We start from the raw sequence: 17,523 nt of genomic DNA on the forward strand, positions 1-17,523 counted from the left end.
ACGAGTGGTTATCTAATTTGGAAGATTCGTAATGATAAAGTTTTCTCAAATAGGACTTGGAATGGACCTTCGGCTCTCATGGGGATACACTTAAAATCTTTTGAGTGGATCGCTTCGCGGTACAAAAAGGAAAATATCGAGTGGCTTGTATGGCTAACTAATCCTCTTAAATATTATATTGTGTAAATTAGTTTAGTGTAAAGTTGCGTCCTTAGCAACATTTTCGTATGTTTCCTTTGTAGCTTCCAGAATTGCTTGTAACTGGAGCTACTGTTGCGGTGTATCTTGTTTTTTCGAGGTTTAATATTGCTTGCTTTTCGAAAAAAAAAAATTGAACATTTTAATAAAGTTTAACTTTTCACACTCCACTTCTCTTTGGTGCTTTAATAACCACTTCTTTATCTTTTCACATTACCCACGTATCTATTACTACCTAAAAAGTGACACCCTGGGTCATAAATTAGCCCTAATAAATTCTATCTTATTTAATCATTTACAACAAAAAAAAACATTTTTCCTTATTTCTTACTTAATTTTATAATAAGGTAATAATTATAAAAATAAAAGAATTAGAAAATTCATTAATAATAATATTTAAGTTTTAATCCTTTCATTTTCCATGTATTAAATTGATTAATTTCAATCCTTTCATTATTCTTATAATAAATAAATAAGTTTTAACCTTTTCATTTTCCTTATATTAAATAAGTTATTATAATATTGCCTATAAATACTCATTATTCATTTTCACAATACACATTTTTCATTTCACCACATACATTGCAAATACTAATTAATATTTGATAGAGTTTTATATATGTTAGTTCTTAATCATCATCATCATCATCATCATCATCAATTTGTTATTTCCTCATGTAACGTTGTATATTCATCTATCACACGAACGTTAGACTTATGCTACGGTATGACTTTATTAACAAGTTATTGGTGTATATGAGTATTTTTCTATTATCATGTGAAATTTATCCGTTTTGATAGTTGTTTAGAGTTCATATATATACATATATATATATACATATATACATATATACTTTTACGTCGATTATAGATCTTCGTCAATAATGTATTTGTTGTGTTTTTAATTATTATTATTATTATTATTATTATTATTATTATTATTATTATTATTATTATTATTATTATTATTATTATTATTATTATTATTATTATTATTGTTTAGGTTTCTTTTATTGTTAATATGTAGTGATGTCAACATCTTACTCGGACAAGTTTAAGATATTACAACATTAAGGGACAAAGCATTGTGGAGTATTTCCTATTACGAATATGTACATATATTAGAGAACACAAATTGTTTCATTTTTGTATTGGATTGTAAGTATGATTTATTTAATTTAGCTTTTCTCTTGATGTTCAATATTTCCTTTTAATGTTGTATTATTAAATATTTTCTTTAGCAATTATTTGCATCATATAGTTCTTTGATAATGGATAAAGAAATTATGCCTTCTTTTTGTATCATATTTGTTATGGATATAGGTTACAAATATTAAAGAATGCACATTTTTTTTACTATTCTATTGAATTGTATGTACGTTTTGTTTGATTTAACTTTTTCCTTGATTCTTAATATTTTTTTATGTTTTATTATTAAACGTAATCTTTTAGCAATCATTTACATCATAGAGTTCTTTGATAGATAATATGATAAAAAAAATTATGCCTTCTACACATGGATAATACTTACTTCATATGATGATGAATAACAATATAACATTATTATTATTATTATGATAAATTATAGTAAAATGATTATTAATGTAATTAACGATGGTAAAAAAAATTGATTCTTGAATAACAAAGATAATTTAACATGTACTGAATAAGTCAACCATATTATACGTTATGTTTGATCGAGTAGCTATTACGGAGTAGTCTAATTAGCATATAATTGTTACTTTTACTACATCAAGTTTAATATTAACCATTAGCATATAATTGTTACTTTTACTACATCAAGTTTAATATTAACCAGCTTATTATTAAATATTAAGTGAATACTTACTACGTATCAAATATTTGAGTTTTCATGTAACTATAATTACTTAATTATTACTCATAATAAATGTGTTTAAGAAAATAAAAATATAAAGATGGTAAAATAGTTGATTAATTAATCAAGATAAGACAATTTAAAACTAAAAAATTAATAATAAAATGTTACGTATAAAGTCTTTCAGTTTGATTATTGATATTAAGTTATTATCATACATTTGATCCTAAATATTTTTAATCATAACTAAAATTGATGCATGTTATGCATAATAACAATAGTTTTAAACTTTTCATTTTTCCTAAACATTCATAATAACTTTATGTTATGTCATAAATAATAACAATAGTTTTAACCTTTTCACTTACCTTATATATAGTACCTAATTAAATTAATAGTTATTGTTGTCTTCAAATACTATTTTTCATTTCTCATTTCACTACACTTTTCAAATGAAATAATGACAGTTTTCAAATGAATGACACAAATTGGTTTACGTATGTTTATATTCAAATATTCCAGATTCGTATTGTTAACCGTCGACATTAATCGCTTCACGTACCAACATTACAAGTGCGATGCAACAACGCTTACCATATCCGTGCAACGCACGGGCAATGCACCTAGTTTGATATAAACTTAACCCCCACTTTCACAAGTAACCCACGTATTTATTTATTTAATAAAATCAAACATAGATAGTAGAAAAGACAAAACGGTACACAAAAGAAAAAATAATCTTTCACCACTAAACACACATAAACACACAAACCACTAAACAGTTACAAACACACATATACATCATCCAACACTTGAGGTAGCTACACCAACGGATAGTGGTGGTGATACGGTGGCCCGGAGCTCCGGTAATGGGTATATTCTTAGTATTTTTTCCAGAAGAAAAACACTTTAATTCTTCAACACCATCATCATCAACAACATCACCATTTAAATCACCAACAATAAACTCCATTTTAAAACGTACAAATTCAAGTCAAATTTTTACACGAACACAATCCACAATTTCCATTTGTGCACTTTTAATATTTGTCACACTTGTTTTATTCACACTTTCATCATTTGAACCAAACAATGATTTCATCACAACACATAGAAGATTTCTCACTCAAAAACATCACCATGGTTTTCACACACAAGCAAAACCCAACTCAAATTCGCCAGCTTTACAAGGATTAGGAACTTTGTACACACGTGGCACTACTCTCATGAATGAGCTTGTGATTTGTCACGTGACTCACCAAGTGACCAAGAAAGAACTCAAATTGTTCATTAAAACGTTTCATCGATCTGGGTTAGCTTCAAAATCGGATCTTTTGTTTATATTTGATTCAGTTACAACTATAGATTCGTTTGATGATATAATTCGTGAAGAAAATGATGTTTTCTTGAAGCTTGTTGAAATGTATAAGCAGGAATTGGGTAATGGGAGTAAAGTTATTGACTTTCCGGCGAGTTTTGACGTGACCCGGTTCGTAAAACCCGGGTCGGAACCGGATAAAGGAGAACCCATTTGGGGTCGGAGAGGTAAAGGTTATAATTCGAGTTCTGGTATTGGTGATGTGACCGAGTTAACTCGGACGAATTATGGGTCAGTGGTTGGTTTTGGAATTGGAGAGCTTGACCCGGAAAATTCATTATCCGGGTTTTTGGATCATGCTCCATTCAGTTTAAGAAGATGGGCTTCTTACCCGATGATTTTGGGTCGGGTTCGCCGGAAATTTAAAAAAATAATTCTTGTTGATGTAAAAGAAGTTTTACTACTCGGTGACCCATTTACACGAGTCAAGTCTCACTCACCGGAGTCAATTTTTTTATATTCAATTCACAGCCGGAAAAATAACAAAGGCCACCGGAAAGTTATCAATCCGGCGGCGATTTACGGTGGTGAACGCGGTGTACGTAGGTTATCCGCCGCAATATTGACTGAGATTGTCCGGTCAACGACACGTCAGCACCAAAGTAAAAAGAATTCAATTACTGAGTCGGGTTTACTGAGTCAACTTGTGGGAAATGACTTTTTGCAAAAAAGTATACATTTTGTGGTTTCAACCGAGTCAATACCAGAAGCACCGATTTCACTCAGTGGAGTGGAAATAGCAAAACCTACAGTTGTACTACGGCGTGGAAATAGTAATTTAGATACCGGTGAAGTTATTATGAAGCATATTTGTTCATTTTCAATAGACGCCTCGGTCTACACGGATTGTTGACCAAAGATACAAGTTGTTTAGCGTAAGGTACTTTTTTTAAATTTTGATTATATTTTATTTAATTTTGACAATTTTAATAAAATTCCACTGTCACGAATTAAATTTTATATTGATCTTTTTTTCTCATTAATTACCAAAGATGATTTTGGTTATTAAAGAGGGAAAAGGTTTGTTTAATTTGGTGTCGGACAAAAATGCTGTGGTGATTTTTTGTTGAATTTTTTCGATCACTTGTACAATGGTCCCTAAATTACTTGTACATTTTTCAATCAAATGTATACAAAATGTTGTTTTTTGCTGTTGTTGCCGTTCAGTTGTAATCCTCCACGTTAAGGATTGATGTCAGTGAAAACGATGTCGTTTGTACTGCTTAGTTGTCAGATTTAGCTGTCGCGTTTAATGCATACACTCCAATAAAATTATAAAATACACGGTTTGAACTTTGAACCGCTGGGTTCAATATACAATTATACATTTTAAAAAAATAAAAAAGATGATTACAAAAAATCTGAACCTAAGCAAATAAACGGCATAACTACAAGTCTACAAATCTAAAAAAATAAAAAAGATGATTACAAAAAATCTGAACCTAAGCAAATAAACGGCATAACTACAAGTCTACAAATCTAAACTAACGGGGTACAATAAACATCAACTTGCGATTGACTATCAAAAACGCAAAATTAGAAAAGAGATAAACATCGATTTCGATTGTTGTGATGTAAACGATCAATTATAAAGGATCGTAAATTCGTACATGCATAGTTCTACAACGAAATTGATTGAATAATTAAGAAGGGAGGTTGAATACGATGAACAATTAAGATTGTGAATTGGTATAGTCGTGATCGAGAAAGTGTAGGTACCTGGTACGTGGAAGAAAAAAGCAACGTGAGTAGGAGGTTTTTGTTAGGTTTTTTAATTTTGGGGTTATACGGTGTCGTATTTGTGGGAGTGGCATAAAATGTTATATGACTAACAGCACCATATTCACATTACCCATATATTAATCAACCACGAAAGAGTAACACGAGTACAATAAACTGTAGATGCGCAGACCTATACACAACTGAAACTATAACTCAAAAAGAGATTTTTTTTACAACGATGATGTGAACTCGGATTATAGCTAGTCGACTCCCACACGATTATTTGAAGACGAAACGTAAGACTCCTACACGATTATTTGAAGACGAAACGTAAAATCCTGGGTTTATGAGCCATTGATGCCAATCAATATTCGACTTCTTGAATCTTTTCGAAATCCATTGGAAGCTTTTTAGTTGAATGTCACTCAATATCGATGTTGTATCCAGTTAGCTTTGCGAAAGATTTTGTTATTTCGATTCTTCCAAATGATATAACCCCACCCGTTCGAACCTTGCCAAATACTTTTAAGATAGCATACCCATGGTATTTCAAGTTAAATAAGTTATTCATTTTTATTATTATTATGAAATATTTCGAAGGAAGTTCATGTGGTGTCAAGTTTCCATTGGTCCATATGGAAATGGTTATTTTCATGGAATTAGTGATGAGACCAAAATTGTCAATAGAGAAATCAATTGTAAATTGATGTATTAAATAATAAATATAGATACGAAAGTGATTACTTGATAATTGGATCATATTATTAAATTGTATATTGATTGATCATTGTAGGCCACGTTAGAGAAATCATAGACGTGATTAATTAATTTTAGAAGGAATGTTAATGTTAATGTTAATGGTAATCTAAACGGGACCATTTTTTGTCCTTGTTCATTAAAGAATTTAAATATGTATATCTTTGAACTTAGTTGAAAAAGGAATACGTGTATTTGATTTATTTTCATAAGTTAGATTTAAAAGACTAGCGAGGTCGGATTGCAATTTGGATGCGGCGGTGCAGGAGCATGTGTCTTGGAACGGGTCAGTGTGTTCGAGTAATTGGTCCTGGTCGAGATGTCCTATGGGTCGAGCAAAAGGCGAGCTAGAGTTGCTGAACGAGTTAATCTGTGCAGTTAAATTAGAGACAGAAAATAATGACACTTGGAAATGGAGCTTAAACAATGGTGGGATCTTTACTTCGAAGCTTATGGCCGAATTGCTACTACCCAAAACAGCCATGGCAGGTACTAATGTTTCGGAAACTCTACACAATAATTTTGTGCCTAAAAAAGTCGAATTATTTGTGTGGAGGGCTCGAAAAAGACGTCTCCCAGTCTTGACTGAATTGGATAAAAGGGGCATCGACCTCAACACGATCCGATGCCCCATTTGTGACAACGAGATAGAAAATGTCGATTACTGTCTTAATCTTTGTAAACTAGCTTTCGATATTTGGGAAAAAAATTCATGCATGGTGGGGATTGGGCGGTGTTCCAAGTAAGCATTGGTGAGGTATTTCTTGGGGGTTCGAATGTGAGGATGACGTAACTAGGGACGCAAATATGGCAAGCGGTAGAGAGGACGAGCGGTTATTTAATATGGAAGAACCGGAACAGTAAATTTTTCAAAACAGGTGTTGGACTTCACCGGTTGCGCTACACGACATCCAAGTAACAAGTTTCGAATGGATCTCAAGAAGATGTAAAAAAGTCAAGATTGAATGGCACGATTGGTTACACAATCCACAAAAATATGTGGTATAGTGACTGATCCATTAGATTTTAATCTCTTGCGGTTTCAAATGTTCCAGCCTGTATGTTGCTTCCTTGGCAGCAAGCTGTATTTGTAGTATGTGAAAACAATACTAATGTGTAGGTTTTCCTTCTGTGTGATTGGTCTGCCCATTATGTCATGTAAATGGGTTGACTAACTATGTAAACTGTGAGTTTCAATATTAAAAAAATATTGATTGTTTAATTAATATTAAAAAATATATATATATCATATTAATTGATTGTTTACTTTTAATATGAATAACAAGGTTAAGTTTTTATATATAGTTATTTATGTATATGTATGTAACGCAAATAGATAGGTATGGCCAGCCAAGGTAAAATCCCTAACATTATTACATCCCAAGGATCTAAAGTATGGCAAGTCATCACATGGTTTACAGGTTGCACAATTTGAATTTTTTTTTTAAATGAGTGTGTTTTCGGGAAAAATAAATCTACCGTTGCATCTTTGATTAACGACATTCAAGCTAAAAATTTAGAGTGAATATCATGTTGACGGAAAAAATGATAAAATTGAATGGCTAAATTGGCTCTTATCTGATAGCATGTGATGTATCTTCTCCTAATAGATATGGCATCGGCCATCGGCCAAGTGATACCAGATTCACTACTCGAGTCATCAAAATCCTGCCTCACACTTATGCTTCCTGTTTCTCTCAATTGGATATTTTTGGACTTGAATGTCTAAATGGGCTAGTCTTGAATTGCTTTGTCGCTGAGCGATAGCACTGTGATCCTTTCAAGCTCAGCTTGACTTTTCAAGTTGTTTCTTCTAGTCCTCATGTCAATTGAGTTTTGTGTAGATTGTATGATTTGCATAAATTGCCGTGAAAAGTTTGTGGCTTGTACTCTGTAAATACTTTGATTCGTTAATAAAATTGCTTGATTTTCCAAAAAAAAAATAAAATAATAAATAAATAAATAAATAAAATAAATAGGTAAATGTAAAGAATAAGACTGTAATGTAAATAAAATGTACATTGTAATAAAATGTTATATTTCATAGTGTATTTTTACAAGAAAACTCACAAGATCCTCTACTACTAGTAGTGTATAACTTAAGGTTTACTCATTAATATTAATAAATTAACTAAATTAGCAGACTGCTAATTTCTATCGAACCATACAAATTAAATAAATAAAGTCAATAATAACGTAATCGTAAGAGCACTGAAGTTAATTGCAAAGCATGTGCATGTCCTTTAAATTATTTTATTATATTATTTTGAAGACTTTATATTCCTTCTTTTAAGGATAAAAACATGCTTCCACATTTATTTTATTCTCTGTTAAAGAATAATAATCTGCAATTAATAAAAATAAAAACACACATGCATCAAATCATTCTGTACAGATATATATAGCAAAATACAAACATGAGTCATGACATTTATGTTACATATTTAAATATCATAACTTTACTTATTTCCAAGACTAATCATATTATAATTAGTAATTATGGTATCATGATGAACAGCCAAAAATGTATAGAAACATTAGATTAGGACACATCATGACAAATAATGAATCTTTATCCATTATGTAACAGATTTTTAATACAACTCGTCGCGCAACCTTCATAAAAAAACGACAGCAGGACTAACTGGGTCGACCTGCAGTCGTAGAATCTTAAAGATGACGAGATAATGATAGTTTACTCTGTCGTTAAAAAAATTAAAAATAAAATAAAAAGTTTACTCAGGTATGAAGTGACAAAAAACCGATACTAATATAAACCGCGATCAAGAAAATGGCTATGTAATAAGGTGAAAGGTGGTGTTATTGGTGTGTCAAAAAAGGCGTTTATTACTTCATTTGATTAAAAAAATTCGGTGTTTAAAAGAGATCGACTTTTTTCTTGGTTTGATCTTGTTTCCATTTTGGCAACCGATAGAAGTCTTCTTTTGACATCCCAAGCACAGACTCAAATTCTTCGACTGAAAGATAAGCCTGAAAGACCAAAGATCAACATTGTTATGTAGAGTATAAATGTGGTAATTTTGACCCATTTGCTTATGAATTAGTCAAATTTTTGGAATGTATTATCTTTATTGGGTCAAGTTAAAATGATTAGTTATAATGAAACTGGTCAATCGAGCCAAAAATCTCCATAATATGTAATCATATATTACATACTAGAGTATAGATATGGTAATTTTGATCCATTTGCCTATGAATTAGTAAATTTTTTGGAATTTACTATCTTAACGGGTCAGAATAAAATGATTAGTTATAAAGAAACGGGTCAATCAGTCCAAATTCTCCATAATATGTAAATACTAGAGTATAGATGTGGTAATTTTGACCCATTTGCCTATGAACTAGTCAATTTTTGGAATGTACTATCTTTAACGGGTCAAAATAAAATTATTACTTACAAAGAAAAGAGTCAATCAGGCCAAAAATACTTACAAAGAAACGAGTCAATCAGGTCAAAATAAAATTATTACATACAACAAATTAATTTTTCATGTAAAATGTAAAAGGTCATGAATCAACCTAGAGTAAAGGGACTTGATTTAAATAACCTAACATGACCCATTTTAACCCGTAGTAATTGTTTACCCGTTTGGACCCATTACCAAACCTGCCCATCTTTTAACTAAGTTGCAGAATCAAAGATCAGAGATATATATTTAATATGAAAAAATTACAAGAAAACTAACCTCTCTCCTCTTAAGGTCGATTCCGGGAACGGGGTTTTCTGATTTAACCCTGACTTGTTCATAGGTGAAAGTAGATTGACTAGATAAAATACCGTTTTCGTCCTCCTCGATTTCTACTTTCGGTTCTCCATCATCTTCTTCGGGTGCTGGTTCAGATGGTTCTTCAGGAGCTTCTTCGGGTGCTTCTTCGGGCTTTTCTGAATGTTCAAAAAGTATGTATCAGAATTCAATATATCCAAAATAAAACTTTGCAGTGGCAACAGTGACCCGTTTACTTATAAATGTGTCATTGTGTATGGTATTGCCCAATTACCTCATATACGATTTTGTTACAAAATTTAGATGATTATTGAACATTATATTATTATTGTAATCACATTTGACACACTAATACTAATATTCATGAGAAACAAAAAAATTTGATTAGAAAGCGTGTACGGACAACACAACATATCCATCCGACTAGGCCCATTTTGACAGGTACCAAAAATACCCATTTTGACCCATTACTCTCGGATAGCATACAACCAAGGATGTAAAAGTCGCGAGTCACGAGTCGGTCGTGAGTCGTGACCAACGTTGACTTTTAATAATTAATAAATTAAACTATACAAATTAAACATAAATATATCAAACATAAAACACAAATACTTCAACTATAGATATATGACACAAAATCTAATTTTAATAAAAAATATAAATTTTTTACCTAACTTTGACTTTGACCGACTCAGACCCGACTCAGACCCAAATCAGCCCGACTCTGACCCAAATTTTTAGCGTTGACCGACTTTTAAGGCGTTTTTGGGCGAGTCTGGACGGGCTAGTCCCCAAACTTACGTGTCAACCGACTTTTACAACAGGGCATACAACATGTAATTATATAGTTTTAACATTACCAGGTGAGGCAACAGGTTCGGGTTCATCGATTTTTGGGTCAGCAATAACTCCCGATAAAGCCGCAACCGCAGCTCGTCTTTGTGAAGACCCACTGCTCGGTCCTTTCGATGAACTACCTTTACCACCACCCGGGGTCGATTGAAAAGCGGAGTTCAATGCTGCCATGGCTGAAGCTCGTTGGGTTGCTCCATCACCTTTATTTCCTTGACCCTGCATAAAAAAACAAAAAGTCCTTTAATATAATGCTTTAGAGGATTGTACAGTACAACATTATAATGCATGTTTAGTAATGGTGTACAGGTATTTTGGTGGTGTACAGATCATCACCCATAAATAAAACTCATGTTTTTAAGGATTTAGTTACCTCATCATGGCCTGCACCAAACAGTATTGTAATCTTCTTTTGGAATGCATTTCCATGAATCTAAAAACATTGAAAATATAAATAAGTTCCAAATCATAATCTTAATAGCAATTAAAACAGGTTATTAACAAATAATCATGTGTGACAAGAACACATACTAATGTTTTTGCAGGTTCCCATGAGAAATATGTTGTGAAGAATGTAGGTTCGTATCCGTCCATAACTTTGTATAACGGCACATGTGGCGACAATCCGTCAAGATTTTCAGCCCATTCAACGTATTTCTGAAATAAAATGTGGGCAGGAGAAAGAGAAAACGGGTCAAACGGGATATTAGCATAAAAGAAAACGGGTCAAAGGGCAAACAGGCCAGAGGTTGTCCAACGTACAAAAAGTTAAAATTATTATTGAAATAACAAAGAAAACTTTTAAGGTTTATAAAGAACAGATTCACTAGATTTGACCCATTACACAACCTGTCCACATGCCCATTTTGTCACCTGTGAAAAATGCATTGTATCGATTGTGACTAAGTACCTGACCAAGATCAAGAGCATTTTTCTTCTCTTTTGCGTCAACCGCATGACCCACCCAAACGAACACCTCAGCATGTGTATCTAATATTAAGATATCCTCAGGCAACAAGTCATCTTGATCAAAGTTGTAAACTTCTTCACTCTTTATCAAATCGAATCAAAGAATCTCGATTTAGATATTCAAGAACACAAATGAATAACCGTACCAAACAAATATAACATATAAACTATACACCCACCTCAAATTTCCCTGAAGATCCATCCAAAAAGTGTCATAAATGGTAACAAGAAACTAGTTAGACAAACTTAACCGACAAATATATATAATTATAATATAAAATTGAATTAGTAAACTTTTATAAAACCTTTATAGAGTGAGAATGCAAACAAGTGAGGATCTCTAATAGTCTCGAGTGATACTTTGTTGCTCGTAAAATCTTCTTTACCGCCAAGAGCAAGCCAAAAAGTTGCACTTTCGGTTCCTTCTTTTTGATATTTTGCTGTTACCCCGGGCTGAATAAATGTGCATTAGAATTTAAACATGAAGTATTTTATAAAACAACGATAATCTTGTTATGAGAGTATGAAAAACGTACCTTCACAAATTCAGCCATTTTGGCGGCCCATTGTTGTTGCTCATAAGTACTTTGGGTTCCTTGCCAGATGTATAGGTGGTTACCCGAATGTATAACGAAGCATTCATACGAATTCAAAGACGTTGCCACCTAAAATACATAATGTTATACAAATATAATTGACGTATAGATGTGTGCATGATATATGTGACAGATGATCAGTTGTAACATAACGTGTTGCACGAAATTTTCTTTTATTGTTTAAAGTCAGTGTTGTAGAACTTCGAATTACTCGGCATGTATTCAGTTTTTGCAACTCAGGGAGTACTCGGTCAAACTTGGTCAAAACACAAAGCTCGGTCATACTCGACCATAACTCGGAATTACTCGGAAAATCGGTCAAAAGTCGGTCTAAACTCGGTATTACTCGGAAAATCGGACAAAAATCCGTCAAAGTCAAACTTGGATAACCTCCGAGTACTCCCCGAGTTTCTGAGCACTCCTTAAAAAGTCTCGACTGAGTACTCCCCAAGTAGCTTTTTTGCAACCTTGTTCAAAATAATAAAAAAATAGATAAATAAATTCATTGGTCAAAATCGTCAAAACTCAGTCGACTCAACCAAAACTCGGAATTACTCAGAAAATCGGTCAAAAGTCTGTCTAAACTCGGCCCAATCTCGGGATTACTCGAAAAAACAGTCAAAATAGGTCAAATTTTGGTCAAAGTCAAACTTGGTTAACATCCTAGTATTCTCCGAGTTTCCGAGTTTCCGAGTACTCCTTAAAAAGTCCCGAATGAGTACTCCCCGAGTAGCAATGTTTACAGCCTTTTTTAAAAAGTAAGAAAAAAAAACAAGAAATCATTGTGTAATGCAAGAAGATTATAGAGTATATACAGGATCAAGTTGAGCTGCTTTATTATTGTGTACTGCTGTTCCCAATATTCGAATAACTGCTGCACTATCTGGACTGTAGGTTTCATCGGTTAATCCTTGTTCAGCAATATGACTTTTATAGCTCGAGCTTAATCCACCCTGATAACACAAAACTCGGTTTAGTTCTTGTTAGTTCGTTACTTACCGTTAGTTTTCAAAAAGAAACTTATAAACGTAACGACGTACCTTAAAAACTACCATAGGCTGAAAAAGAGCAATAAACTGTGGTGGTTCTTTGTCTTGATAGATTCTTCCCTAACGAAAATAATAACACGAATAAGCATTGAGCAAAAAAGTTATCAAACGGGTCCATCAGGTGGTTAGAGTCACCCAAAGTCTAGTTTTACGCACACAACCTCCATATTTGTTTTAGCTAATCATGCATAAAAAATAAAACAAAGTGGTTATGGGTCAAGTATTCGGCCTGGCTTGTTACGATCCATGCATAAAAATGACCCGGTTTGACCATTTTGTCACCTTTAATGGTATGGTACCTGAACAGGTCTCCCCTTCAATGAGTTGAACATCGATGTAGTTAGCTTCGCAGCTGTGTTTTGGTCCTCCTGTTAATAAAAATGGATAAAAATGTAATCTTTTAATTTCACATAATAAAAGTTTATATTTTTTATATACCTCTGTGCTGTTTTTTCCAATCCAATAACACAGATAATAGTCCTCCTTTTTCTCTCTAGAATGGTAACTATAAAGAACAATGTAGCAATCTCCACAGTAAAATTTACCGACGTCCTCACTGGCTACAGGATTCTTGGCCCCACCGTCAATTGACCACACCTTAATGCCAAAAGACCAAATATTTATAATTTTTATAAGAATAATTAGACTACGGACAAATTAGTATATAAATACATTTGTAACTAAACCTCAAGTTTTCCGTTTCCTTCAAGCAACGGCGGAACAACTTCCTCCACTGGTGGAGTATTTTTATCTTTCCCTTTTTGCCCAAACCCTTGTTGTTGCTTTAACAGAGCTACAATGCAAAAGAAAAGGAACGCTGTTTAATGCAAGAAATTGGCATATTGCATACTTTGATTAAAAAAAATGGAAAGTATAATGCATTACATGGTACTCTTAAAAAAGTGTGTTTCATAACACTTTCTTGCAGTTTGCCATTGATTTGATAACCGAAACGACATTCTTTGAAAAAAAACTAAGTTGTTTACTATAATGATTAGGTGCCTGTGTGCGTTAGAAATAAACTATAGGCAGCTTTCAACTGTTTGGCCCATTCGACCCATTTGACCCCTTGAATACAAAACCCGATAGACTTTTTCATAAGTATGCGGGTCATAATTGCCACTTCTATTAGTACCTGATACTTTTCCTCTATTTTCAGCCACTTTTCCTCGATTTTCGGCTGCAGGTGCGATTGTTGATGATGGCCATGAGTCAAAGTTTGACTTGAATGCATGTGTCTCATAACCTTGAATTAGTCGGGTTACAAGGGTGGCTTTTGGCCGATTATTACTTGTGATAAACTCCTATAAATAAAATTGTTAACGATGAGATCAGTAACCAATCAAAAGACAAACATTTTATAACCAAGTTACTAATATTTAATTTTGCCACCTCAGCAGCTTGTGTGGCAGCTTTTCTATCATCCACCTGTGTTGCTCTACCAACCCAAACGAACACCTCTGCACCACAGTCCATTAGATAACATTTATCCGTTTCAAAAGTCGATTTTGAATATTCTTCGATTGGATCTGCAACTTGGCCTCCAACAATGCTGCAAAAAAAAGGACATTCAAATATTATTATACGTCAAATGGAATAGTGGTAGAGAGGTAAAACGCGCGGGTTGTTTAACGGGCCCCAACAGAAAATTTCATTTCACACGGGTCAGGTTAGGCTGATTTGTCAACACCTTTTTCTCCATTTGTTTTTAATCACTGTATTAGATTATATTAAAAGCCTATATTTTGTTAGAATAATAATGGAACTTACTTAATAATTGATTTAGGAGACCTTAAGCATTTGTGAACACGTAGTGTCACTTGTGACCCATATCTGTTTTTTGCTATATAGTAAAAGTTTGTGTTAGGAAATAAAATACAACCACGATCGACACGTTTGATGTGAAAATGAGTCAATCTTGGAACCCCCACTTAAGGACATGTATTTACTTTCCACCTTTACATGTTTTGCCTATTTGGACCCTTTTGACCCGTTTGGTCATTTTGTGTCAATGAATACCTATAAAGTTTTCCGGGAGTCCTATCGGGAACGATGTCATCGTCCGTCAAGACCTTCTTGCCGATCGGAGCAAATCCACCAAAAATAACCCAAAATTCACCCGAATCGCCCTCGGCTTGTAACTTTCCATCATCTTATAAGAAGAAGAAAAATACAATACATTAATGAGAAACTAAATTTCATTTATATATAAGTATCGAATCTAATCATGATTATATAAATAAATGAATACGCCTTACCAACTATAGCAACATCACATGTTCCTTCATGATATTTGTCCTTCAACACCTGAATTGCCTCCAACGCTCTAGCCCGTTCTTGAAGATTTGAATTTGCACCGTTGAATTGAAAGATCTTATCTTTAGTGTCCAAAATAAACACATCATCATGATTCAGCACAGATCGAGAAAATGGGACCTGATAAAAAAAAAAGAATATATGATCTTTTCTACATATGATCATACATTAGCAAATGACTTCATACATGTTTGGAAATATGAGAACCTGTTTCATATGAACAACGCGTTTTCCTTTGCATATATACAACCGTGTTTCAACTTCTCCTTCTTCGGGTGTTTTGAATCCTGATTTAACACCACCTTCAAGTGGTACAATACACGGTTTGAAATACGATAAAAACTTTTCGGATTCGTGATTTTGTACTTCTCGATGTTGTACTGCACGACCACCAAGAACCGCATCGAGCTCCACAGCTTTTATTGCTGCTGTTCCAGCTTCATCCTAATTTATATTAACAATCACACCTTTTAGTTAACATAAATGCATGGTTTGCACCCGTGGACTAAACCAGGTCAAAGTCGATCAACGCTAAAAAGTCATGTCAGGTCAGAGTCGGTCAACGTCGATGAAAAGTCAACTTTTTGTCTGACCTTGCAACTTACATAAATATGTGTTACAACATGATATGCCCTAATATAAAAGTTTTCACATCTGAGTCAGAAAAACTGACCCGTTTGGGTCACCTGAAAATGGAAAACCTCATCTGTTTATCCGTTTTTTTATAGTATAAAATCAAAATTAAATTTTAATATAATTTATTATTATAATTATAATATAATTTGATTACCTGGCTAGTATCTTTACCCAACCAAAAGTGTATAGCGTATGTGAAAACGCCTGCACCTCCTCTACCATGAGAAGTCTGCAAATATATAAAGCATTAACGATATTATGATCGCGTTGTATTACACATTTAAAGTACAAAACATGAAAGAATTATGTGAAATAGTAATCACCTGCAAGACAACGTATGAATCGCCAGAGTAAAATTTACCGAATTCAGATTTTGGTAAAGGTACGGGTTGAAAATTTTCGATTCTCCATATTTCGAGCCCTCTATATAAAACGTTAAAGAAAAAAACAACAACAACAACAACAACAACAACAACAACAACAAAATGCAAATGTGCTATACACTAACATAACAAATACAGTGTCAATAAATTTACCAACTAAAAATATTTAGTATTTAAATTTATTTGTACTACAAGAAGCATTTAAAAATCATGTAAACAAAACATCTAATGATTATAATGAGAATTTGTTAAAGGATACGGTCTCGAACCAACTCCTTGGAATGCAGGTTCAATAGCTTTTGCAGTAGCCATGGTGTTGAATTTTTATTATATTGGCAGATGAAAAAATCATCCAAAATATATTACTTTGTAATATCTATTTCCAAGCCACTGCAACATTTTTTAAAGAAAGCAAAACATAAGTTATAAGATTTATCATTAAATTCTTATGATCCAAATTAAATACAACTTAATTTTCAGTTTTTGAATGCTTAGACATAAAGGTGGTGTTTGAAATTGCGTTTTCAAAGTGTTTATTACAACAAACATAATTATATAATGATTTGTATAAGCCATGAACAGAACATGTTATAACATTAAGGTCTAAATAAGAACATATCATTAACAACATAAAACCACAAATGCAATATTACAATACTAGTTCATATGCAAGTTATTTTCCTAAAATTGAAATCCAAACAAGATCGAAATAATAAGTGCATGAACTCAAATGCAATCAAAAAAGCAACATACCTATTATTGTTGGTTCCAATTAAACAAAATTTGTACATAAAATTCAAATTATTATATGTTTAAAGGAATTATGGGGTGCAGAGAAATGAAGATATGAAGAATAGTTTTTAGTTTTGGAGAGAAAAATGTTAGAAATTAAGGGAAAATTCTAAGGTCATGCTATCTTTTCGTGTTGCTATTTACCTAATGTTTTTTTCCATTAATTTTGTTCATCTAATTTATTTATCTTTGATATTCCGTTTGTAGCGGGAAATAAGAGTGAAAAGGTCTTTCATGTACAAGTTTTGAAATGGATTGTACAACTTAATTAAACGCATTTTTTTGGTAACGAG

The 17,523-nt window shown here is 32.7% G+C and overlaps 2 protein-coding genes across 7 annotated transcripts; one reads left to right on the plus strand and one right to left on the minus strand.

The window, feature by feature from the left end:
- Window positions 1-2,750: 2,750 nt before the first annotated feature.
- LOC139877344 (uncharacterized) lies at window positions 2,751-11,053 on the plus strand. Of its 6 annotated transcripts, none has more exons than XM_071864769.1 (2): window positions 2,751-4,293; window positions 11,035-11,053. In XM_071864769.1, the coding sequence occupies exon 1, from the start codon at window positions 2,905-2,907 to the stop codon at window positions 4,264-4,266; it is 1,362 nt and encodes a 453-aa protein (XP_071720870.1). In that variant the 5' UTR covers window positions 2,751-2,904; the 3' UTR covers window positions 4,267-4,293; window positions 11,035-11,053. The 6 variants fall into 6 exon arrangements, with proteins under 6 accessions (XP_071720870.1, XP_071720869.1, XP_071720867.1 ...); XM_071864768.1 differs by lacking the exon at window positions 11,035-11,053 and adding an exon at window positions 10,486-10,755; XM_071864766.1 differs by lacking the exon at window positions 11,035-11,053 and adding an exon at window positions 10,501-10,755.
- LOC139874301 (villin-2-like) lies at window positions 8,769-16,750 on the minus strand. The gene is made up of 21 exons (XM_071861747.1): window positions 16,698-16,750; window positions 16,379-16,478; window positions 16,210-16,284; window positions 15,627-15,863; window positions 15,362-15,539; window positions 15,123-15,255; window positions 14,496-14,655; window positions 14,239-14,407; window positions 13,790-13,896; window positions 13,542-13,700; window positions 13,403-13,471; window positions 13,095-13,163; window positions 12,870-13,007; window positions 11,995-12,123; window positions 11,753-11,911; window positions 11,400-11,540; window positions 11,021-11,146; window positions 10,863-10,922; window positions 10,498-10,708; window positions 9,599-9,795; window positions 8,769-8,882 (listed from the first exon to the last, which is right to left on the minus strand). Exons 1-21 carry the CDS (start codon window positions 16,748-16,750, stop codon window positions 8,769-8,771), a joined length of 2,784 nt encoding a protein of 927 aa, XP_071717848.1.
- Between the last annotated feature and the right edge of the window lie 773 nt (window positions 16,751-17,523).

This window comes from Rutidosis leptorrhynchoides, chromosome 11 (genome assembly GCF_046630445.1).
Source record: "Rutidosis leptorrhynchoides isolate AG116_Rl617_1_P2 chromosome 11, CSIRO_AGI_Rlap_v1, whole genome shotgun sequence".
NCBI lineage: Eukaryota > Viridiplantae > Streptophyta > Magnoliopsida > Asterales > Asteraceae > Rutidosis > Rutidosis leptorrhynchoides.